This window comes from Heloderma suspectum, chromosome 4 (genome assembly GCF_057233095.1).
Source record: "Heloderma suspectum isolate Gila_16-S chromosome 4, 16-S_ref, whole genome shotgun sequence".
Taxonomy (NCBI): domain Eukaryota; kingdom Metazoa; phylum Chordata; class Lepidosauria; order Squamata; family Helodermatidae; genus Heloderma; species Heloderma suspectum.
The window spans coordinates 163,662,267-163,686,214 of record NC_139461.1 but is presented as its reverse complement, the minus strand read 5'-3'; the positions used below and the strand labels follow the sequence as shown (position 1 = coordinate 163,686,214).

Sequence of the window (23,948 nt, the reverse complement as noted above, 5' to 3'; positions counted from 1 at the left end):
TTTCAACATTAATAAATAACATGAGTGAAATCTATGTTTCAACGTGCATTATACTTCTGACAGAGTAACTGGTGAGGATACGGTACAATGGGACAATTTCACAGGAGAATAGCAGCTAGGGTGCCAACAGCCATGCTCACACATTATTCGCCAGCTCCAGCAGGTCTCCTTACCTCTCCTTTCAGGCTGTACAACACTGACTCCTCAAACTGGCTAAAGATTTTTGGCTTGCATTCCACAGATTTCAACAGGCTTTCTGCTGTATTCAGGTATGTAAAGGCCTCAAACAAGAATGACACAGAACAGAGGATTTACTTTCTATATCTTTGTTTATCCCCATCCAAGGGATGGATGACTCTGTCACCTTCCTTTTCTGCCGCATTTTAGTTAGAAATTCTTTTCCATCCCAAATACTTAGAAATTTGCAATTTTTAGTAAATGTTATTTTAAAAACTTCAACAGAAATGCACCGGCCCATTCCAGTAGTTACAGCTGTTTCTAGCATGGAGAGGCATGTGCCTGCTTGCCATACAGCTGTGAAAGATGAGGAGCCTGTCAGAAAAAAGAGGTGACTACGCTAATTCAGCACCACAAATATGGTCGAATCTACAGTGATTCAAACCTGATTCCACAGGGGTTCAAGCTTAGACTTTCAAGAGCGAGGCACTCAAAGTCCTGGGCCCAGATGGACAAATCTGCCTGCTTCAGTTTCTCCCACATTTGAATTATTTAAATCTTAAGTTCCTTTCCTCCCATTTACAAAGAAATTTGTGAATTTTGGTAAGTTCTTGTCAAGAAACAAACTAAACTGAATTCTCACTCACCACTACCCCACCCAGGTTTTCCAAGCCTCCGAAACAAATATTCTGGTACCTAGGCAGAAGTGCCTCTAGGGTTCAGTGTACATTAGGCCTATTCACCATAGGAGTACAGCTAAAAGGAAATGGATGAGCTAACCATTCAGCCCTGTTCTTTGCTTTTCTGGAAAGGCATGAAAGTAGAAAAGAAAAGAAAAGAAAAGAAAAGAAAAGAAAAGAGGGAAGGGAAGGGAAGGGAAGGGAAGGGAAGGGAAGGGAAGGGAAGGGAAGGGTAGGGTAGGGTAGGGTAGGGTAGGGTAGGTTCGGTTCAATGTGGGTTTTTTTTCTTTTCGGGGTGGGGGGAGCAGAGGCAGTAGTGGTTTGTTTATACCACTGGAATGTTTCCCACATACAGCTAGAATTAAATGTATGAGCTTTTGTCATACTAAGTTATTAGCCTTGGACTTTCACAAATTTATAGACACATGCAAAAATGTGTATTTAAGATACTTTGATCTAGAATGGCCTCTAACAGTAAAGAAAGGGGAAGGGTGGAATTACTGTGGGGTTGAGGCAGAAAGAAGAATGGATAGGTCTCACTCACCATGTAGTTGTTGGAGAGGTGTACATAACCGGATGCACATTCCAACAAGTAATAAAAAGCCCGACTGTAATTGCCCGTAGCCAAACAGTGTTGAGACAAGGGCACAATGACAGTTTCCACAATCTCTTCACACTCACAGGAGCCCATGGTCATGACCCTTTTCTTTCCCATCTCTGTAAACATGATGATTTCATCCATCCTCTCTAGAAATTCCATTTCTGTATCTTCAGCTCTGGCAAAATGGGGAGAGGAAAGAATGCTGAGGGACTCCTAAAGCAAGCTTGGTTTCTCCAACATGAATTGAAGCGCTTAGAAAATACCAGAATCTAGTGTTGGAATAACAATAGCAGGGGATCACACCAAAGAAATGTGCATGTTAAGGCTTTATTTGTTGCTGGAGTTTTAGAAATAGTTATTAGGTGAAATAGCAAGAGTTACTTAGGGTGCAAAGCTAATTAACAGCACTGCATGCATCAGAGAACCTTGTGTGCAAACAGGGGTCACAAGGAGGGGGAAATAGAATCATAGAATCATAGAATAGTAGGGTTGGAAGGGGCTTACAAGGCTATCGAGTCCAATCCCCTGCTCAGTGCAGGAATCCAAGTCAGAACATCCCTGACAGATGGCTGTCCAGCCTCGTCTTGAACGCCTCCAGTGTGGGAGAGCCCACCACCTCCCTAGGGAATTGGTGCCATTGTCGTATTGCTCTAACAGTCAGGAAGTTTTTCCTGATGTTCATCCGGAATCTGGCTTCCTGTAACTTGAGCCCATGATTCCGTGTCCTGCACTCTGGGATGATCGAGAAGAGATCTTGGCCTTCTTCTCTGTGACAACCTCTCAAGTACTTGAAGAGCGCTATCATATCTCCCCTCAGTCTTCTCTTCTCAAGGCTAAACATGCCCAGTTCTTTCAGTCTCTCCTCATAGGGCTTTGTTTCCAGGCCCCTGATCATCTTTGTTGCCCTCCTCTGAACCCTCTCCAGTTTGTCTGCATCCTTCTTAAAGTGTGGTGCCCAGAACTGGACACAATACTCCAGATGAGGCCTAACCAGTGCTGAGTAGAGGGGAACTAGTACTTCCCGGGATTTGGAAGCTATGCTTCTATTAATGCAGCCCAAAAGAGCATTTGCCTTTTTTGCAGCCACATTACATTGTTGGCTCATATTCAGCTTGTGATCGACAACAATTCCAACATCCTTCTCGCTTGTAGTGTTGTTGAGCATCAAATGTTGCCAAGCATCCAGGTGGAGCCAAATAAATTTCCTTTTTAGCCTGGTGTTTGTGTAATATAAGAAGATTAGCATGTTCAGGATGTAGTACTAGTGGTTCTATTCTGTTAGAAGCCCAGCCTGATTTGCTCTGCTATCATATACTTCTAGTTGCTTAGCCAGGGCACTATCTGTTTATGACTGAATAAAGTTTGCCAGGTCCTTCACTTTCTGCATTCAGTCTGTTTTATTCAGTCACTTCTGCTAACACCTCGGAGCTGTTTCTGGAGCATTCATTACTAGGGGCTAGCCAGACAGCTGTAATAATTAGCATATTGGAATTGGACCAGCAAAAGCCAGGAAATCCCAGCTCAGCTATGAAGCTTGCTGGCTGACTTAAGACCAATCACTATCTTTTGGGCCAAACTAGGTGGGATGCGGGGAAGCCATGTCGGTATATTCTCATATTTGCCCCATTAACGTATAAAGCAAAGTGGGTATGTGAGGGCCTTTCATACAACAAAAGGAATAGTTCTATGAGAGGAACTGATCCCTGGCCCATCCCCTTGCTCAATCCCCCACACATTGTCCCTTGGGTATTTTTTCACCCAGCTCAGCTCCAATACCAGAAGGGATGGCGGCTGGGGGGAAAGTGCCTGTAGCAACAAAGCCTGGGGAAGTAAGATGTGTGTGTGTGGAGGGGCGGGGGGTCAGCTCAGTTTTATTGATTTAAAATATAAGAGGCACATACCCCTGTTTTATATGTGAAGCTGCCTTATACCAATCCAGCCCATTGGTTTACCCAGCGGAGGATTGTCCACACTGACTGCCAGAGGCTCTTCGGGGTTTCAGACAAGAGTCTTTCCACACCTTACTGGAGGTGCCGGGGACTGAAGCTGGGGCTCTGCCACTGAGCTATGGCCGCCCCCCTCTTTTATTTACATGCATAAACTAATTGGGATGCTCTCATGAGCCCCAGTGTGGTGTTGCAGACTGAATGTTTGGACTGAGACTTGTGAAACCTGGACACTCTCTCTGGATGGTTGTCTTGGGCTGGTTGTCAATACTCAGCCTACTTGCAGAGTTGCTGTAAGGTAAATAAGGAGAAAAGCTTTGTACATCACCCCAACTCCTTAGAGGAAGGAAAGGCTGGATTAAAAATGAAATAAATTGAGAGAAAGCCATCTACAACATCCTAAGCTCCTTGGAAGAAGGGTAGGATATCAAGGTAATAATATTTTTTCTGATAGTGAGGAAGTCTTTAAGCATGCAAGCACAGCTCTCCATGCCATGGAAGCCAACAATCTGCAAGAAGGCTAACCCCATATTCTGATCCCAAAATACATTGTTCAGATTGCTAATTGTTCTATGCATTTGTCCAGTTTTTGTACAGGCTTTTGTAAATTTTAATCTGAATAGGATTGTAACATTATTTTTCTGCAATGCACAGCTCAGAGGGAGAAGGCAAGATGGAGGTCAAGCAACAGTGATGAGGCCTAGAGGATGGTTTAAAGGCATGATGCCATCCAACTGCTGAAGTTAAGCAGGCATGGGACTGTCAGCTCTCTGGATGGGGACTACCAGGAAACTCTCAGCTGAAGTACAACCAGCTGGAAATAAGTGGAAGACGTGGGACTGCCACCAAAAATGACAGCAGCTCTCCCTGCACAACAGAAATGCCAGTTGTGGCCATCTCCCTGTCTGCAGCCCTCCTGTGTGGGGGGTGGGGGGTGCAACTGTTTGATCCCCCTCACCCCGCTGTTTCATCTCCCTCTGGATGCTCCCCTCTCTCGCCCTTCCCACTGTTGCTCCCCAGCAACTGCTGGTGCCCTTTGGCATATCCCCTCCTCAAGTTAAGACTATTGTTTGGGCTGCTGGTGCTAAGGCAGGCCTAGCAGCAGTTGCTGGGACTAAGCTGCTGCTAGTCTAGATCTCTATTTTTTCTTAAAGTGGCACAGCACTGACTTCCAGCAGCTTTTTGTGTGTGTTCTCCAGCAGTGTCTCCATAAACAAATGTACTTGCCTCTTTCCACACACAAACACAAGTTTGAGCTGCAGTCAACAGTGCTGCTTTGTAAGGAGGGCAGAAGCCACTGGAACTGGCTTTGCCAAAAAGAAAGACCACCAGTCACCTTGGAAGCCCTTTCCCTTAGCGTTCAGTTTCCCAGAATGTTACACGAAGAACAAGAAAGAGGGCACCACTGGAAATACTGGCATATGATCAAAGAGGACATCTGAACACCCTATGATGCTGTGATGGAAAATATAAATTCTTGACTTACTGATGAATTTCTGCCCTTCTCTAGGGAAAGGAGAACAGGGAGCTTTGGGGAAAGGCCCCTCCTCCAGGACTAGGAGGTAGATGCTAAACTTTATGGCCAGGGGAGGAAGGGCTTTCCCCCTCAGTTCCCAGATGTAAATGCTGAAAATCTCAGAAGTGTTCTAAGAGACAAAGATGAAACCATGTTAAAAAGAGCCAGCGTGGTGTAGTAGCAAGAGTGTTGGACTAGGAGCTGGGAGATCCGGGTTCTAGTCCCCACTCGGCCACGGAAGCTCACTGGGTGACTTTGGGCCAGTCACAGACTCTCAGCCCAGCCTACCTCACAGGGTTGTTGTTGTGAGGATAAAATGAGAGGAGGAGGATAATGTAAGCCGCCTTGGGTTCCTTGCAAGAGGAAAAAAGGCAGGGTATAAATGCAATAAATAAATAAATAAATAAATAACGAGAACAGTAAGAAAACAATTCCTTGGAGAGATGAAACCAATGTATATAAATACACAAGGATGAGTTACAAAAACTAACTGGCTCCACTTTCTCTCCCAGGTCTCATGAAGAGAAGAAGTCAGTTCAGCGGGTTCAGCCCTGGGAGCATACAGAGTATCAGAAGTGAAAACTCTCCCTTGTCTCCAATAGATAGGTAACATCTCTGATGCCTGAAAAGAGTGATCTAAGTAAATCAAGCAAAAGGAAGGAGGGCCTAGCTGTTCCACTTTCCTTGAGAAGAACAGAAATTTATGTTTTTCTCCTCCAGAATGTCCATTTCTTCCTCATGAGGAAGAAAGCAGTACATCCCAGTGCCAACAACCCCCTATATGCTGTCTCTTTAGAGAACATACTAATTGTAAATTGTAACAAAATTGTAACAAAACTGTTTTACTGTGTTTAATGTAGTAATGTGACCATCTGGAGTTAGTAAAAAATATAGAAGCGGCCCTGAGCGTAATTCAAGTTGTACACCCCTGCTCTAATATCTAGTGAAGCTCATCTCAACATGAGCCCCCCAGACCCCAATTCTACATAAGTATGGGTGGGGAACCACAGTGCACAGTATTTTCAAATCACACATCGAGTTTCACTAGATCACATGGGGAAGAGAATGAAGCTGTCATTTTGGGCAGCAGCCCTGTGTCTTCCTGAAGTCTGTTTCTTCCTTAAGCTTTTGTGGCCTTTTTGGAAGAAGAATGATGAAATATATTTAGGAAAAACTAATCTGACTTAGTTGGTAGACCAGTACAGTCAATACTTAATTTGCCAAATCTCTTCAGAAATGGGATTCATAGAAGATAAAAAGCTCTGCCTGTGTGTTTCTCTTTACTGGCAACTTCCACAGGCTTTTGGCACAGACACTGGGCAATAAAAGGCAACCCTTAGTACTTGCCAGAGTAGTGCTGGAGGCTGCAAATTTCACAGATCAAAGACAGTATGTGTGATTTGCATATATAAAACAACTAATTTAATTCCCTTTATTTCCAAATTAAGGGATCTCGAGTAACAGGACTGAGAAATACCCTTGGCTGAACATCTGGATGTGAGATTAAATCTAGAAAGGGGCTTTTTAGTATCCGGCAAGATGAGCCATTCATCTGACTCCATGTAAAGCAGCCTTTAGGTCCTCAAGGAAGTGCCACACTGCGAGCTGCCCCACTCCCCAGTCATGCAGGAACACCCAGAAATATGGACATTATTCCCATCAAACCTAAAGGAGTCTTGCATGGTGAAGCGTCTCCGTATGCTGTCTTCTAAGGAAAGGAAGAAAGTAACAAGAAATAAATACATTGTCCTAGCACAACACATGCTGTTGTTTCTTGTTAAGTCAGGAAGGGAATATTATCAATAGATACAAATGGGGAGACTTGGTGGCAACCCACTAAGCATTCATTTGGACTGGGCTTGTGCTGAAGCTCTGAATAGAGGCTGCATTGTATTAATGCTTTTTGGACTGAACCTGAGGAAGAGTGATATGGGGCATCTTTGCACTGCCGCTACTGAGCTGATTTTGGTATGTGGTATTTAATTCTTTCACGTGAATGCCAGTCTATATCTCAAAAGATGACATCCTTGCAATGCTTCAAGGACTCAAATACAACCTAACCGTGGTCAGCATTCAGAATTGGTGTAGCCCCACCCCCACCCCCTTGGTGAAAACTGCTTTCTCATGTTATAACCCCTCGTGATGGTGCAGTAACTTGAGTGGCACTGAATTGCATGAGGCTTTCTGAGCTGATTCACATGCATGCGGAAAAACACAGGATTGCATTATTCACATACTGCTTTGTGGGAACACACCACAGAGGGAAATGGCTCCCATATCACTGTGAATATGTGAAAGGGGCTATATAACCTGTCAAGAATTAGAAAAAACGTGATTGAGGAAGCATCATTCTTCAGTTTTTTTAAGCCTCCAAATTAGTGCTGAACTCAAATACATAGAATCATAGAATCATAGGGTTGGAAGGGACCTACAAGACCATTGAGTCCAACCCCCTGCTCAATGCAGGAAACCTGATTCCATGGCAGTTTCCCATCAAAGTACTAACCTGGGCTGACCCTGGAAAGCTTCCAAGATAAGACAAGATTGGGAGCATACAGCCCCATCTTTCATTAATATTATCTCCCCTCATTTTACCAGTTGGGGCTTGGGGGGGGGCAAAAAGGGGCAAGTCTTTTACAAAAAGGGGCAAGATTTTTACTGCAGGTCGCCACCAACTTAATGTGCTCCTACGCTGTTTGTTTCCCACCCTGGTACCTTTTAAAATCCATTTGTACCCCAAATTAGCTGCTAGTATAGCAATTTCTTTTCCAGTCAGACTTCATGCTATAAACAATGTGGTTTTTATGTAGTCAGTCATATCTGCCTTCATGAAGATGTCGTTGAGGGCAAATAGAGCATATAGGCATTATCTCACCCAGAATAGCTTTGTTTGCATGCAGTGAACTGACACAGAAAAGTTGAGGGGAGGGGCATTCAAGGAACCTCCTCCATCCCCGAAATCCTCTTTTTTGCACTGTAATTAAAACTTGGCAAAACTTTAAGTGCTATCTGAAATACAGTTCATGGGCCATTTCTTCAGCTTGAATAAATTCATATTGCTAGCCTTTGCATAACTGCATCCATTTCTAGTCCTGTGCACTCTTCCTGTGTGAACAACCCATGTTTATTGTTTACCTCTTCAAAGGGTAAATCAGATGGCCTGTTTGCACATAATGACAATGGGTTGCCGTGCACGTAAAAAGTAAGAGTGCGCTTGCCTCTTCCCCTTTTACCCTGCAACCCACGATCGGCTCCTTCGTAGGTTGTGGAGTGTGACATGCAAACCCAGACTACTGGTTTTAGAGGTTTGTTTCAACACCTTTCCTAATTATGCCTAACATGGAATTCACCTTTTCCACAGCAGCTGCACACAGGCTGTCATTTTTAGACAAGTTTCCTCTTTTCAAGTCAAATGTGACTGTGTTCAACCCCCTGTAACCTTCACTTTTTTCAAGAGTTATCTGATATATTAAAAATATGAGCCTACCTTTACTAATGATGCGCCTTGGAATTCTTGGAATTCCAGTTTCCTTCCAGTTTGCAGAGACAATAGTGTCTGAAGGTAAGAAATAGATTCCATCATTCAAGAAAGAGGGCAATTGTGCTTTTGTGCGGCTAGGGTTGGGGGTGGTGGGGAATCTTTTTCAGCTGAGGGCTGAATTGGTCCTGGGCAAGCATATTGGAGGCCTTGTGCCAGCAGTGAGTGGGCCACACCCTGAAATGGGCAGGGCCACCCCACTGCTGGCATGTGGCCCCAACATAATTGCCCAACCCCCATTTACTCATGCTCCCATGGGCAGTTCCACATGAAACTTTTATCCTCCACTGGGGCTTCTACTTCCAGATTCTTTGCTTTTTTCCAGGGGTTATCTTTCTCTGCCTTTCTATATGTTTCATTATACTACCACAGTATAGCAGAATTGTGCAATTACACGCTATAAAAATAACATCATTCAGAAAACTACTGCACTTTCCTCGATCTAAAAGTACCCATGATAATGGTTGAAAGCACAGGAGAGGCCCTGAGGATGAGGACATCGTGATAAGGGTCTGCAAACTACTATGAGTGAGCAATCATGAGTGCACAATAAAACCCTCATGTAGAAAGGCTCTAGATCGTCTCTCCCCCACTGCAATCAAGTTTTAAAAAAATCTCCGTTGGTTTCAATTCCCCTGCCCCCCGAATACCCTCTGCTGCAATGAGACTTTTAAAAAGCTTCTAATGGCGCCAATAGGGGCTTTTAGCAATCATATTTTTTAAGGGGGTTGTGGTGCTGGGGAGGAGTGAAGCCCCCCAATGCCACCCATGCTGCAGTATGGCTTTAAAACCCTCCACTCTCACTAATGGAGGCTTTTAAAAAGCCTCACTTGTAGCATGGGAAGTAGAGGGGAAATCTCAGGGGCTGGATTGGAACCTCCCATGGGCCTGACCTGGCCCTTGGGCCGGATGTTCCCCATATATCCAGGGTATAAATAAAACCACTTTACCACCACTTGATTCCAGCAGAGCAGGATGTTTAGCATTGAAGAGAAAGGAGAAAGATGCTGTAAAGGCAACAGAATTCAAGAGTAAATTCAGAAGAAATCTCTTGGATCCAGGAAGTGTTAAAATGAAGTGGTAAATATACTAAAATCTTTAACCACCAACATTAATATAAAAGCAAATGAACCAGAAAATAGTGACTGACAGCTAGTAGAACTGTCATACTATTCCATTATTTTCCCTCTTATTTAAGATATACAGCACCTCCAAGCAAACTCCTGAATCTATCCTCATGCCTTTAATACTCAGTCACGAACAAGATGGTCTACTCCCATGTCTCTACCTCGACCTCTGCAAGATGGCTGCCAGCTATACCAAGAGGACCATGCTTTCCACTAATTTGGGTACAAGTATGCAGCTGCTCTTCTCTAATAGGATCACTCACATTTGATATAACGTAAATCGTTTTCTGAAACCATGAGGCTAGTTTGTAAACTGGCTAGTTTGTAAGCACACAACTTCCTCCTGTGATTTTATCTCACATACTTTATATAGTGTATGACTGTAGGTTATACACAAGTTCACAGCTGCAGGTTCCTAGTTAAGAAACATCCCATTGCCACTTTTGTCCACAAGTCATGTCATCTAACAAAGACAAAGTGAAGATGATCATGGAGGACAGGAAGGCTTGGCATGCTATGGTCCATGGGGTCACGAAGAGTCGGACACAAGTTAACGACTGATCAACAAAATTACAGACTTCCATTTTGCAAATATATGTAGATGACATTCTGCCATTTACTATGTGAAAGGGAAGTTGGGAAGACATTTCCCTATGGTTATCACAGTCAAACCTGTAACCGCATGATGATTTCATGGGCACTGAAATTTGGAATTTTTCCAGTGCTATTTGTTACAACAAAAATATTGCTTTTGTTTTGATTTTTGCAGTCCACATTTACTCAGTAACATTTTACTTTTACTGTGGTTTAGTTTCCATCGTTTTTAGTCCAGGAACATTAACCCACCCCCACCCAAAAAGGCAGTATACCTGGGCCCCATCTACATGAGCCTTTTACTCTGTGGCGGCTGCAAGTTGAGGTCCCTTGGGACAGATGACGTAGTCGCCACTTCACAGCCATCTGTGGTTTCTCCCAAAAAATGCAGATTTCCAAGGAGGTGTTTTGCTGTGATGTTTTTCATTCGCTGCGGGTTTCCCGCAGTTGCAAGCTGTCTGTCCCTTCCCCAAACCAACTTCGCATTTTGTGATGGGCATGTTGTAGGCGTGCATAGTGCTTGCATCACTCTGTGATACCCCTTTCCTCCGCCCGTCCCTTCGCAGCTGTGCTGTTATAGAGGCACAGAGAGGCGTTTTCATTTATTTAATCACACTTTCACACATTTTTGCAGCTTCCTATCTTGGCAATGGTTGTTTTGGACTCAGTGCCCAAGGGCTGCGGGGAGGCTGTCTTGGGGCAGGACCAACTTCTCTCCAGCCACCATTTCAGAGTGTCGGGAGGTCGCCCCTGCTGCCTTCTGAAATCCTCAGGTAGCCAGAATCAACACGCAGACAATAGGGCTCTTTTCCAAGGCTTTATTCCCATTCAACCTAATGACGCTTATAGATGCTAATTGCTTGATCCTACGAGTGAGACTTAAGAAAGCTGCCTACTTGGGTATTCTAACCTTAGGAATCAGTTGATCTCTGTTTGGAGGGGAAGGCAGGAAACGTCTAAACCTATGGGCTAGGAAGAGAGAGTCCACCCCTTTACCGTGGGGCATCAGGGCGCCACTGTTGCCGTCGCACTAAGCAGACTGAGCGCCTTCTCTCAGCACCCGCCATCTCCCACTTGATGCTGTGCCGGCACCTAGTGTCCAGAAAGTGCTGTTGTGCCTCCCTCTCCCTGCCAGGGTCACTATTACTCTCAGCAATGTGTACCGGGAGGGGCTCTCCCCCTGGCTGCTCCTCTGAACAGCGCGCGGGTTCCTCTCCCAGGGTTTCTATCTCTTCCTCAGAATCAGAACTGCTTTGGGGCTCTCTGGGCTCCGATCCAACCCTGACACAGAGGGATGGGTAGGCAGATACCGCTCACACGAACCATCACAAGAGTCTCAGGCTGGGGAACTGACAAACAGATGGCATGGAAATGAAGGGACAGAAAACACCCATTTTTTACCTAACAAGGGATAGACAGACACAAAACAGTCACTGCAGTGTTGCATCCCCACGCTCACAGGATTAAAACCCCCAGCTCCTTACCTTGAGAGTAAGAGGAGAGTAAAACCCACTAAGGATGTAACAAACAGTTCAGTGTGGTCTTATATTACCACTTTTGGTGGGAGCAAGGCGAATACAGATAGGACCAAACATAGGAACAGGAAGGAAAGAAATGATATTGGCGTAAGAGGAGATAATCAAGAGGGCCAATTAAAGGTATTAGATGCGCCCATGCAAGTAATTAAGGAATCACCACCTGTTGCCTTGAATATAAACAACGAACCAGTGCAGGAAATTAATTTGTGTTTTGAAGACAGAAATGATAGGAGGCATTCTGAATCAATGAGAATGAGGGCTGTGCAGGGACCCCCCCAATCCAACTCGGAAGCCACTTTGTGGCTTTGGAGGCAGGCTGATTCAGCTCGGGCTGATTCGGGAGCCCCCTGACCCGACTTGGCCCCAAACGCAAAGCAGGATTCAGATGCCGAACCCCACTTCAAGTCCCCCCCGACACCCCCGCACAACCCCCAGCTCCTTACCTTGTTGCCGCCTTATAGTCCTCCATCACCGCCTTCTCGTCCGCCACCGCTGCCACCTCCACTGCTGCCTTTTCCTCGCCATCGCCTTCGCCACCGCTGCCTCACCGCCACCTTCTCTGCCTTCTTTGCTTTCACCACCGCCTTCGCTGACACCTTCTCCTAGCCGCCACCTTCTCTGCCTTCACTGCTGCCTCCGTCACCACTGCCACCAGCTCCTCGGGCCTGGACACATGCTGACTCCTATTGCAGGGAGTCACCATTTAAAATATGGCAGCTCCCTGCAATAAAAGTCCATGCGCATCCAGGCCTCAGGAGCTGGTGGCAGCGATGATGGCGGCGGCGGCAGAGATGGCGGTGGTGATGACGGTGGTGGAGGCGGAGGAGGTGGGTGGCTCACGTAAGCACCTGGAGGCGCTGGCACGGCTGGGCCAGGGGTGTCGAAGCTCTGAGCTCTGCTTTGGAGAGCCCCGACCCGCTCGGGGTCACTTCATGCCCCTTCCGCTTTGCCTCAGAAGGGGCTCAAAGTGACCCAAAGCAGCCCGCTTCGGCTCGGGGTACAGGCCTCGGGTTGAAGTGGTGCACAGCCCTAATGAGAACCCACCAAAGTCATGATAGCCTTTTTTGATGGATTGCCACCATTAGATGAATTACTAAGGAAGGAGAAGGAAATACTGGCTGAATTTCAGGAGCGGGAATGTTGTCACACAACAATTCATGGCTGTGGTGGTTAACTCTCAAAAAGTCTCATGATAACCCAAGGGAAGCAGAATACTTAGACAGGAATAAGGATGACCCAGATGAGAATAAAGATGACTTAATTCTTGAAATGTGTACTATGTTAAGAGATCTACACACCAAAATAGGCACTATAATGGCCAATATTCAGGTTATATGTTCAGTGATAACTGAAGGGGTATTATAGGCAGCCCCACCAAAGGATCATCATACAGAAGAGTCTAAACAACCTAAACAACATGAAGAACATCGTGGTATTGCACAGTCCTAAGACATCATAGAATCATAGAATAGTAGGGTTGGAAGGAGCCTACAAGGCCATCGAGACCAACCCCCTGCTCAATGCAGGAATCCAAGTCAGAGCATCCCTGACAGATGGCTGTCCAGCCTCGTCTTGAATGCCTCCAGTGTGGGAGAGCCCACCACCTCCCTAGGGAATTGGTTCCATTTGTCGTGTTGCTCTAACAGTCAGGAAGTTTTCCCTGATGTTCAGCCGGAATCTGGCTTCCTGTAACTTGAGCCCATGATTCCATGTCCTGCACTCTGGGATGATCGAGAAGAGATCCTGGCCTTCTTCTCTGTGACAACCTCTCAAGTACTTGAAGAGCGCTATCATATCTCCCCTCAGTTTTCTCTTCTCAAGGCTAAACGTGCCCAGTTATTTCAGTCTCTCTTCATAGGGCTTTGTTTCCAGTCCCCTGATCATCTTTGTTGCCCTCCTCTGAACCCTCTCCAGCTTGTCTGCATCCTTCTTAAAGTGTGGTGCCCAGAACTGGACACAGTACTCCACATGAGGCCTAACCAGTGCTGAGTAGAGGGGAACTAGTTCTGCCCGGGATTTGGAAGTGATGCTTCTATTAATGCAGCCCAGAATAGCATTTGCCTTTTTTGCAGCCACATCACATTGTTGGCTCATATTCAGCTTGTGATCGACAACAATTCCAAGATCCTTCTCGCTTGTAGTGCTGTTGAGCCATGTATCCCCCATCTTGTAACTGTGCATTTGGTTTCTTTTTCCTAGGTGCAAAACATGGCATTTATCCCTATTACATGTCATTCTGTTGTTTTCTGCCCAGCGCTCCAGTCTCTCAAGATCACTTTGAATTTTGTTTCTGTCTTCCAAAGTATTAACTATCCTGTTCAATTTTGTGTCATCTGCAAATTTGATCAGCATTCCCTGCACCTCCTCCTCCAAGTCATTCATAAAAATGTTGAAGAGCACTGGGCCCAGGACTGAGCCCTGCGGTACCCCACTCGTTACCTCTCCCCAGTTTGAGAAGGTCCCGTTGATAAGCACTCTTTGAGTCCGATTCTGTAGCCAACTGTGGATCCACCAGAACATTGTTTCATCTAGCCCACTTGGAGCTAGTTTGCTCATCAGGAGATCATGGGGCACTTTGTCGGAAGCTTTGCTGAAGTCGAGGTTTATTATGTCTACAGCATTCCCACAGTCCACAATGGAGGTTACTTGGTCAAAAAATGAGATCAGATTTGTCTGGCAGGACTTGTTCTTGACCAATCCATGTTGGCTTCAAGTAATCACTGCATTGTTTTCAAGGTGCTTCCAGATGGATTGCTTTATCATCTGCTCCAGAATTTTCCCAGGGATTGATGTCAGACTGACTGGTCTGTAGCTCCCAGGTTCCTCCTTTTTGCCCTTTTTGAAGATAGGGACAACATTAACCCTCCTCCAGTCATCTGGCACTTCACCCATCCTCCATGATTTCTCAAAGAGAATAGACAGTGGTTCTGAGAGTTCTTCTGCCAGTTACTTTATTACTCTACGGTGCAGTTCATCTGGCCCTGGAGATTTGAACTCATTCAAAGTAATTAGGTGTTCCTTGACCATATGCCTATCGATCTCAAGTGGCAATCCTGCCCCTTCAGCCTGTACTTCGCCTTTGCCAGGGGGCTCATAGACCCTCTTTTGGGAGAAGACTGAGCCAAAGTAGGAATTCAAACATTGAGAGCCTTGATCTATGTTATGACAAACCAGAGTTTGGAATATGAAAGAGGTATACTCCCTAAATGGCTAGATGCCACTTTCAGTCACATCAAGGAAATTATTGCAAGGCAACCAGTAAATAAAGCACCAGGAGAAGATATGAACCCCATGGAACTGTATAATGTGAAGCCAGATTACTGGATCCCTATTTTTGCAAAACTGTTTTCTTATATAAACCGCATTGGCTGTATACCAGAGGGCTGGAAGCTGAGCATCATTGCTCCCATACTTTAAAGGGGAGATAAGAGAGATCCTGCTAATTATAGGTCTATTAGCGTTCTAGATGTTGCTTCCAAATTGTATGCCACGTTCCTCCTTGAAAAGTTAGAAGAATGGGCAGACATGCAGAAAACAGTATCTGAGGTACAAGCTGGGTTTCAGTGACAGAGATCTACAGTCAATCTGTGTTTTGTGATGAATTTTCTGTTGTGCAAATATGTTCAAAACAAGCAGCAAAAGCTGTATGTTGCCTTCATTGATCTGAATTCAGCATTTGATACAATTGCTAGACATTTATTATGGCAGAAATTGGAAAAGAGAAACATAGACCATCGTTTACTATTTCTTATTAAAACATTGTATATCGATACATCGGTGCAACCTAAAGATCTGGCTGGCCGTCTTACCTCAAAAATAAAAACTTTTGTTGGAGTTAAACTGGGATGCATTTTGGCACTTTTTCTGCTTAACTTTTACATTAATGATATGGTCAAGGAACTGGATGGTCTACAGTTTGCCCCTGTTACAATTCTTGATCAAAAACATTCACTACTAATGTATGCGGATTACCTAGTACTAGTATCTAGGACTCAGGTGGGACTAAGACGGCTTCTTGCAAAGTTTGGCTCATACTGTAAAATAAATGCTTTGTCCATAAACTACACTAAGACACATGTTGTTGTGTTTAGGAAGCGTCCTAAAATACATATCTGGCATTTGGATGAATATATTATAAATCAATTCAAAACATTTAAATATTTAGGATTGGTCTACTCAGAAAAAGCTTCTTGGAATGTACAACTGTCACATATTAAACTGCAAGCCTTTAGATCAGCTAAAGCTATTCTGAAATTTGCTGCTTCTAAAGGAGGAAATTTGGTAAATCCTGCTCTATCTGTTTATAAAGCCAAAACAATGGCCTAAGGTACCCTCTGGGGTACCTTGAAAGTGTCAGGTTTAGAACCCTCTCAGAATTACTTTCTAAGAGCTTTGTTGGGCCTACCTAAAGATGTGCTGTCATGGCTAGGTTAGAGATCTGTATGTTGAGTCCTGACAGCCAAATAGATAAAATAATTCTATGTTATTGGTTTGAGGTGCAACATATGGATAACACTAGGCTACCCAAAAAAGTGTTTGATCAGACTGACTAATGGATGACCTATTAAAAACTGGATACCCCATGCTGCCCAACTTATGGTTAAATATGGTCTCTCATTGACCGAGCTTAAAAACTTCCCATCAGATATACAGAAAAATAAAGGATTTAAACTCTGTTTATATATCTACATGCGCACCATTATATTTTAAACTTCGAGAGGCCTGTGAACGTGTAGATTATTTTACTGAGCTGACATCTGTACAACTCTGGAAAGCTTTCACAGAGTTACAGTTAAATATGATGGATACTGCTTATATTGATGGGAGGCATAGGGGTATTCCAGCAAATGAGTGTATTTGTATTGGTCGTTGTCCTGAGCCAGAGGATCTTGTCCATTATATTTTCCGCTGTCCCTTATACAACGACCCAAGGGAACGGTCTGTGGTACCCTTAACTGAAAAATCCTCTTACCAGAGTCCTTTGAATATGATTTTCTATCTCCTAGTAGATATGGATAGATATGTGACCTGGCGTGTAGCTCTCTCTGCCACTGCTGCCAAGAAGATCAGAAAGAAATATATAGCAGAGATAGCCATCAATTGTAAAAGAGATGTCTGTATTTGATTTACACCATAGCACATCGATCAATGACGGATTATTTTTATATTTTTAAATTTTGTATATTATGTGTTATATGTATTATGTGTAACCTTGGCATTTTTCTCTTCTTTCTCTTGGTGTGTGTATTTATACCATATTACTTATGGACCAATGACAGATTATTTTTATATTTTTAAATTTTGTACATTATATGTTATATATATTATACTTTGGTATTTTTTTTTTTGCTTTTTTCTTGGCATGTATATATATTTTATGCAAAGGCCATTGGCCAAAAGCAATAAAATTGGATTGGATTGGAGCTCGGGGCTGGGGACGCAGACTCTAGCAGAGGGAGGCAACTCCAGCCCTTTCCCTCTGTACAGGACATCTGTCCCCAGGCTAGCTATTCACAGTATGTCGTGTACAATAAAGAATACGCATATGGGAAGGCAAGGAGGCGGCCAGTTCTGGGAGCCTTCAGTAGCGGTATTTCGCACTAGTGTTACTGCAATCTTCTGAAAAGGAAACAATACAAGAAGTAGAAGGGGTGGTCGGCACCAGCCCCCCACCGTTAGTTCTGTGTGGCTCAGTCCTATGTGTGTGTCTATTTGGAAGGAAACCTCATGCCGTTCAAGGGAAGCAGTGTGCCCAGGTTTTGCAGCCGTGAAGTATCATCCTGAGCATTTTTACTTGGGAGTAAGTCCCATTGTATTCAGCAGGACTTACTCCCTGGGAAGAGTGCGGGGGACTGCAGCCTTGGTCTGTCTCTGCATTCCCTTTCCATGGCTGGAACTTTATATACCATGACACACACACACCCCTTTCTGTATAGCCTGGGATTGTTGGACGTGTGTGCTGTTGCTCAATCTCATACCAGAATCATAGTTGAACTTAACTGACTGGAGGCTGATTGGGGGAGGACAGGAAGTGCTGAAAGGAAGTTCAGCAGGTGTGTGTGGGTGTGTCCCCATAATTTGCCTTTTCTTGGTGAGAGGTGCTGGAGCCTGCTCAGCAAATGAGAGAAGCTTGTTTCCCACCCCTGTCCAGGCTCCCCCTTGTTACTGCGCTCTGAAATAAGGCTACATATTGTGAATCGGGAAAGCTACTGCAGCACAGTTCTGAAGACAAGGAACAGCACTGTAGCACTTTTATGAATTGGAAGGGCAGGCTACATACTCTGACTGGCAAAAGCAACTCCTTCATTATCCTGACTGCTCGAAAATGCGCAACTGCGGTATTCTGAATGGGAAACACAGTCAGCAGACTGTGCACCCTACTGCCAATGGGGAAAAAGAATGAATGGGGAGGGGTGATCCCAGCCTTTGGCCAGGTCACAGCCATGTCACAGAGGCATGCCCAGGATTTAATGTGGGGGGACAGGGCACACTGCAGCAGAACTGCCTGGGAGCCACTTGAAGTAAAAGAAAATACAGACTTAAGTAAAAGGACTTTCCAAAACTGTAGTTTTTCAAGAGGGAAGCTGCTGGTTGGCTGCAGATTGGCGACAGCGTCATCTGTTGCAAACGACCCTGGTGTGCTCTCCCTCCACATTAACCCAGCCATGTAGATTGGCTCCAGGACTAGAGAAAAGATATGGATTGCCTTATGCTGGATGGCATTTCAGGGGTCACATTCTCTTGGTTACGTAGCACTTACACAGAAATACCCATGCTCTGTCTATTTTTCTAAAATTATTTCTAGGCTGAGGGTGGAACTCTGTCAAGATAAAACCACAGAAGTGGCTACAACTGAAAAAAATTAAAAACCGTAAAATATATTTCAATAAAATTCATTATCTACCTATTCATACAGAAATTTAAAGCCTTTCTGTGTTAGAGCTGGCCAGCCCCTTCTGTGCCATATGGAGTGTTAGTGCTTCTCTACACTGAAGCAAAAATCTCACACCTTGACTGGAGTTTTGTCTTCCAGAGTCTTTGTGGGATTACAATCTGCACAATACATGCACTCCCCCCCCTTGGGGGGGGGCATTTCCTTTGAGGGCAAGTTCCATATCTTTCATTTATACAGCCAGTAGATGGCACTGTGATAGTGTACAATTCCGGAAATACAACAGGTGTTTCCTGGTGGTTTATATTTATTACTGCATTTTCGGTGATTTTAAAAAAGGCAGAATAAAGCTTAAAAACGATGGGAGAGGAACCAGAGGTTGATGATGTAATGAAATGGACCCACAAACGTCCATGAGTAACTGACGACAATAAAAGCCTCACGTGAAGAGAGCCTTAATCTCTGCTGTTTGGTTATGTGACATTGGAGCAATTGCCATGCTCTGAGCCTCTGAAAATTTTCAAGGAGAGCAGTGGAGAGGCCAGGCATTTCAGATTCCCCTCCGCCTCGGGGAACTCCAAAACAGTGATGTGTCTGTTCTAAATTTTATTTAGTCCAGTGTTTAAGCCAGGCACTCACTTATCTTTTACCTCCCCTCCACCATAGCTTGTGGTATTTCCTCGGCAATCCCATTAATCCAATCAATATAGCTGTGGATCCCTTTCAATGAGTGAATTTTACCTTTACTTGGCCTTTTGTGAGTTCCTTGTGGGAGTAACAGTGAAGACCTGGTATCTTTATTCTCTTTAATCTCAGTCCCTGTCAAAAGGAGAAAGATGCTGATCTGAACACTTCTTGCTTTGGAATTTCACAGCTATGTAGCAATCAAACCCCTAAATTCAGTCAACCTATGCTACAGCCACATGTTATCCTGCACCTGCTTCTTCCCTGCAAAGTAGGAGGGGGGCTGTTGTAGCACAAGAGGGTTGGATAAGAATGGAGTGTTTAACCCTTTCCCTACATGTTATTTTGTACTTGGAACTCCTCCAATTTTCCCACCACGGGGTTCTAGATAAGTCTTTGCAATGATCACTCCATATGCCTCGTAATCAAAAGGACAGCAGGGCAATAGAATAGGATACCTGGAAAGATCTATCCTAAGCCTTTGTTTCAGAGGAGAAGGGATCAGCATTTTTCATGGATTATTGAAGTCTAGGAAATATTGTCAGATTGCTAATATTCCATTAGCAGCCATTCCACCTGGCTGCAGCAAAGGGAGAGATAGGACAGAACAGCTCATTGTGCCTGCTCAGCTGAGGGACCAGCTCCATTTGCGCTCCCCCCTTTTTTTTTTTTGCTTGTTTTCCTCTTTCGTCCCCAGCTTTTTGCTTGTGTGTCAAGGTGCAGGAGGCTGCCAGAGCTCACCACACTGCCTGCTCCCCTCCCAATTTCAGTGGGGGCTGGGTCAGATTGGCTGTGAGTGGTGCCACTGAGTTCTGATATTGGGGATGGGTCCCACTCACTCATCAGGTTGCCTGCCACCTAGCAAGCGCCATAGCTGTGGCTGATCCGGGCAGGAGATGGGGCTACTCAAAGATGCTAGACAATTTAAATGGTGCCAGAATGGCAGGTGGAGTGGCTGGAAAGAGGAGGAGGGCAGCTAAAGGGAGAACAGTAGGTTAGAAGCCTGAGAAAGGAGGAAGAAAGAGAACAGAGAAGGTGAAAGGGAAAGGCAATAGGCAGCAGGCAAAAGACAAGGGGGAAGACAGGGGGAAAGGAAGGGAAGTGCAACCCCCAAGCCAGCATGGCAGGGGTGAACTGGAGCAGTAGCTTGGACAGGCAAGAGGCAAGGGTGGAGCTCGGCACCTGATGAAGAGTGGACGCTTCTCCCCACCCAAACAGCCACACTCAGAAGACTCCTGCAAACAAAGGTGATCCATAGGAAGAGTGGGCCTGTTGTGACCATCTGACCCTCCCAAGAAACACAGGAGGGATGCCTGTGTGCTGGATGAGCCTGTATGATGGGGACTGTGCACCTTACCTGTCTACCTCGGTCCAGCCTGAGAATAATTGGCCAATAATTATTTAGCCAATAATTGGCTAAAAAAACTTGCCAATTACATGCTTTATCAGACCCTTGTGAAGCAATGAGGGGTCTGATAAAGCATACTTAGACAGCAACTCATTTTGAGGTGGTTCATGTTCCCCTCCCAAAGGAAGGTGCAGCCTTGCTGACACATGCCTTCCAAACTGTAATCCTGTGGGCAAGAGCTGTCTTTTTTTTTTAATCTTTTCAAAGTTCTTAGGGAATGTTAGATGATGCAATAATAATAGCAATAAACTTATAGGGTTGGTATCACATTGCTGTAAATACAACTATCAGTGTAGGTTTTTAGAGGTAATTAATGCCTGCCTTGCTGCGGAGTGATGCTTCTGCGGCTAGGAGTTGGAGGCACGGTTTTGCAGTGCTTCTACTCCTACATGTGGGGTTGATACCAGTGAGCAGCACTGGGGGACTTTTGCTCAGATCTATGGCAGCTATGCTGTAGGGTCCCACAAGGCTCCATCTTGTCTTCCATGCTATTTAGCATCTATACAAAACTATTAGGGGGGAATAATCTGGGGATTTGGGGCAAGGTGTCACCAGTAGCCAGATGAAAAAGGTCGATTTCTCCATTCCATCTGGATCAGGAGAGGCTGTGCAAGTTATGGACCAGTGTCCGGAGGCAGTAAAAGGCTGGATGCGGCCTAATAGACTGAAGCCAAGTCCCAATAAGACAGATCTGTGGATTATAGAGTTCCCATGTCCAGAAATTAGGTAGAGAACCTACTCTGGACAGGGAAGCACTCCCTCTGAAACAGAGGGTGTGTAGCCTGGGGGTACTCTTAGGCTGAATCTATACATAGCAGTTTTACCGTTATCATAAGTAGTGGTACACATGACTCCAATGGGCACCAATAGTTATGATGACGGTATGACTGCTATTTTATTTATTTATTTATTGCATTTATACCCCGCCTTTTTCCCTCTCGCAAGGAACTCAAGGCGGCTTACATTATCCTCCTCCTCACCGTTGTATCCTCACAACAACAACCCTGTGAGGTGGGTTGGGCTGAGAGTCTGTGACTGGCCCAAAGTCACCCAGTGAGCTTCCATGGCCAAGTGGGGACTAGAACCCGGATCTCCCGGCTCCCAGTCCGTCACTCTCACCACTACACTACACTGGCTCTCATGTGTAGATTCAGCCTTAGACTCTAAGCAGGAGGCCCAAGTGACTTTTATGGGCAAAGAGTGCCTATGCCCTGTTCCAGCTGGTTTACCAGCTATGGTCATTCTTGGACAACTTGGCACAGTAGTCCATGCTCTGATAATCTCCCAGTTGGATTATTGCAGTGTAGGGGATGTAAGGATCGTGTAAAATCCACTCCATCTGTGTTTTGTGGATGGTCAGGTGCCTTTTGTTCCATCATCCATTCACACACAGATACGAATTTTTTCTGTTGTGCAGAAAAACACGCAAATAATTCCGTAGGGACTTCCTAGCAATTTATATAATTTATCTTAGTATGTAACATTTATGGTATTGTCCCCCATTCCATTCAACTTTTCCCCGTGTATATTTAGCAGTCTCAGCAGAAACTTGCATATTATCCTATGATTAAACATGTGTAAATTTCAGGAAAATAACAACAACAAAAAAAAGATCTGGAAGTCTAAAAAAAAAAGATCTTTACCTATTACAGTAAAGGGCAGGGACACAAATGGCGTCCACTATACTGGACGTCATTTGCGGACGAAGACCGGCCGCGGCAGGAAGTCTGGCAGTGTCACAGCATACAGTTTGGAAAGCTCTGATCTAGAGGCTCTCTTCACACCTGGCATTTTATCCCACTACAAACCAGTCCTTTTGATTCCGGATCCTTTCCGGGATTCAGACTGGCCCTATATACAGGCATCTCTCATAGCGCATCCCTCCGCTCTACACCTTTTCATGGCTGGGCAGAGCTGCATGGAAAAATCAGGACAACAGGGGGCTGCTGGCCCCATGCCTCCTCCCGTCCCCTCCCCTCCCCTGTTCATTGGTTCCTGTAACATGATTGATGGCTCCGCCTCCACTCCTCCACAGCAGGAGGGCAGTTGAAAGCCCTTCTAGTGACCGGAATAGTGGGCTATGGGAGCTGGTCCCCTGCCCCCCTCCTTCCTCTGACTTTGGGGCCAGGGAGAGAGAGTCTTCTTCGTGGCTTTACCCCGAGGTTGCTGGTGCTGCTAGTTCTTCTCTGCTAAATATGTCAGTGTGCGATGGAATTAAATGAGCTACATTGCTTGCAACACTGAGTTTGAAGGGTATAGCAATTTCCGGGTTCCCAACTACAGAAGTAAGAAATTCACAAACAACTTGTATACAGTCAATGCACCAAGCCATCCCTAGCAGCCACCCCACCCCAGCGACCGCTTTACGGGGACATCCTCATCATTAGACCTGGCTTGCTTCCTGCCCCCCCAATGCTGTTGTTGCTCTTCCCCCTTATTCTGGCTTCCCAACGACCCTGCAAGGTGGGCTAGGAGAAGAGATAGTGGCTGGCTAGGTGGGAGGGAGTACTATGGAAAACCACCTCAGCATTGCTGCCTTATTTAAAGCAACTCCACACCCAAAAAAGAACCCATTAAAAATGACAATTCCAAGCTCTGCATGCTGAAATTATTCAGGGGAGGAGAAAAGGCACTTTTAATACCTATTGAAATGCTAACTGTCAAGCCTTTCCCCTGCATGGTTGAGAAGGGAGACTCCCCCCCAAAGCCCATCAAACTGGTGAGCAAAAGGGAGAAGAAGCAGTCAGTGAAGTCCCTGGGAGGGGGTGGTTCCAAGTACATGCATTCAGGGGGATGGGAGACCTTAAGACTGCTACTCTAAGTAAACTTACAATGCATTCCTATGCATGCCTACACAGGAGCAGGCCACACAGATTTCAATGGCACTTACTCCCAGGAAAGGAAAGCCTTACAGCCAATGAATTTACTCAGAAGTAAGCATTGTTGTGCTCAGAGGGATCTCAGAGAAGCATTTGGGATGGTTAACCACTTTACAGTTCAAGTGCCCATAGTGGAATGGGAGAGAGGCAGAAAGGGTCACTGGAAGCCTGGTCAGTGACCTGCCCCCCCCCCGCTGATTTGTCATCATGACAATGTTATTCAACACCCCCTAGCACACACCCACACAAAGCAGGACAAAGTGCTAAGGGGGAAATACACATGGGGAAAATGGCAATTTCGATTGCAAGCACAGAAAATGCTGGGTTCTCCCCATTCTCAGATAACACGGGGAGAAGGAGGGGAAGTT

General features: G+C 45.2%; 1 protein-coding gene across 1 annotated transcript in view; it reads right to left on the bottom strand.

Moving 5' to 3' along the window:
- ADCY10 (adenylate cyclase 10) overlaps positions 1 to 23,948 on the bottom strand; it is a 170,279-nt gene that overhangs the window by 57,758 nt on the left and 88,573 nt on the right. The window contains exons 21-28 of the mRNA XM_084851606.1: positions 19,351 to 19,428; positions 19,053 to 19,119; positions 11,664 to 11,691; positions 9,409 to 9,547; positions 8,408 to 8,476; positions 6,586 to 6,628; positions 1,402 to 1,633; positions 174 to 281 (exon numbers count right to left, since the gene is read on the bottom strand). Of these exons, the coding sequence (XP_084707732.1) occupies positions 174 to 281; positions 1,402 to 1,633; positions 6,586 to 6,628; positions 8,408 to 8,476; positions 9,409 to 9,547; positions 11,664 to 11,691; positions 19,053 to 19,119; positions 19,351 to 19,428 (764 nt within the window). The remainder of the gene's footprint in view (positions 1 to 173; positions 282 to 1,401; positions 1,634 to 6,585; positions 6,629 to 8,407; positions 8,477 to 9,408; positions 9,548 to 11,663; positions 11,692 to 19,052; positions 19,120 to 19,350; positions 19,429 to 23,948) is intronic.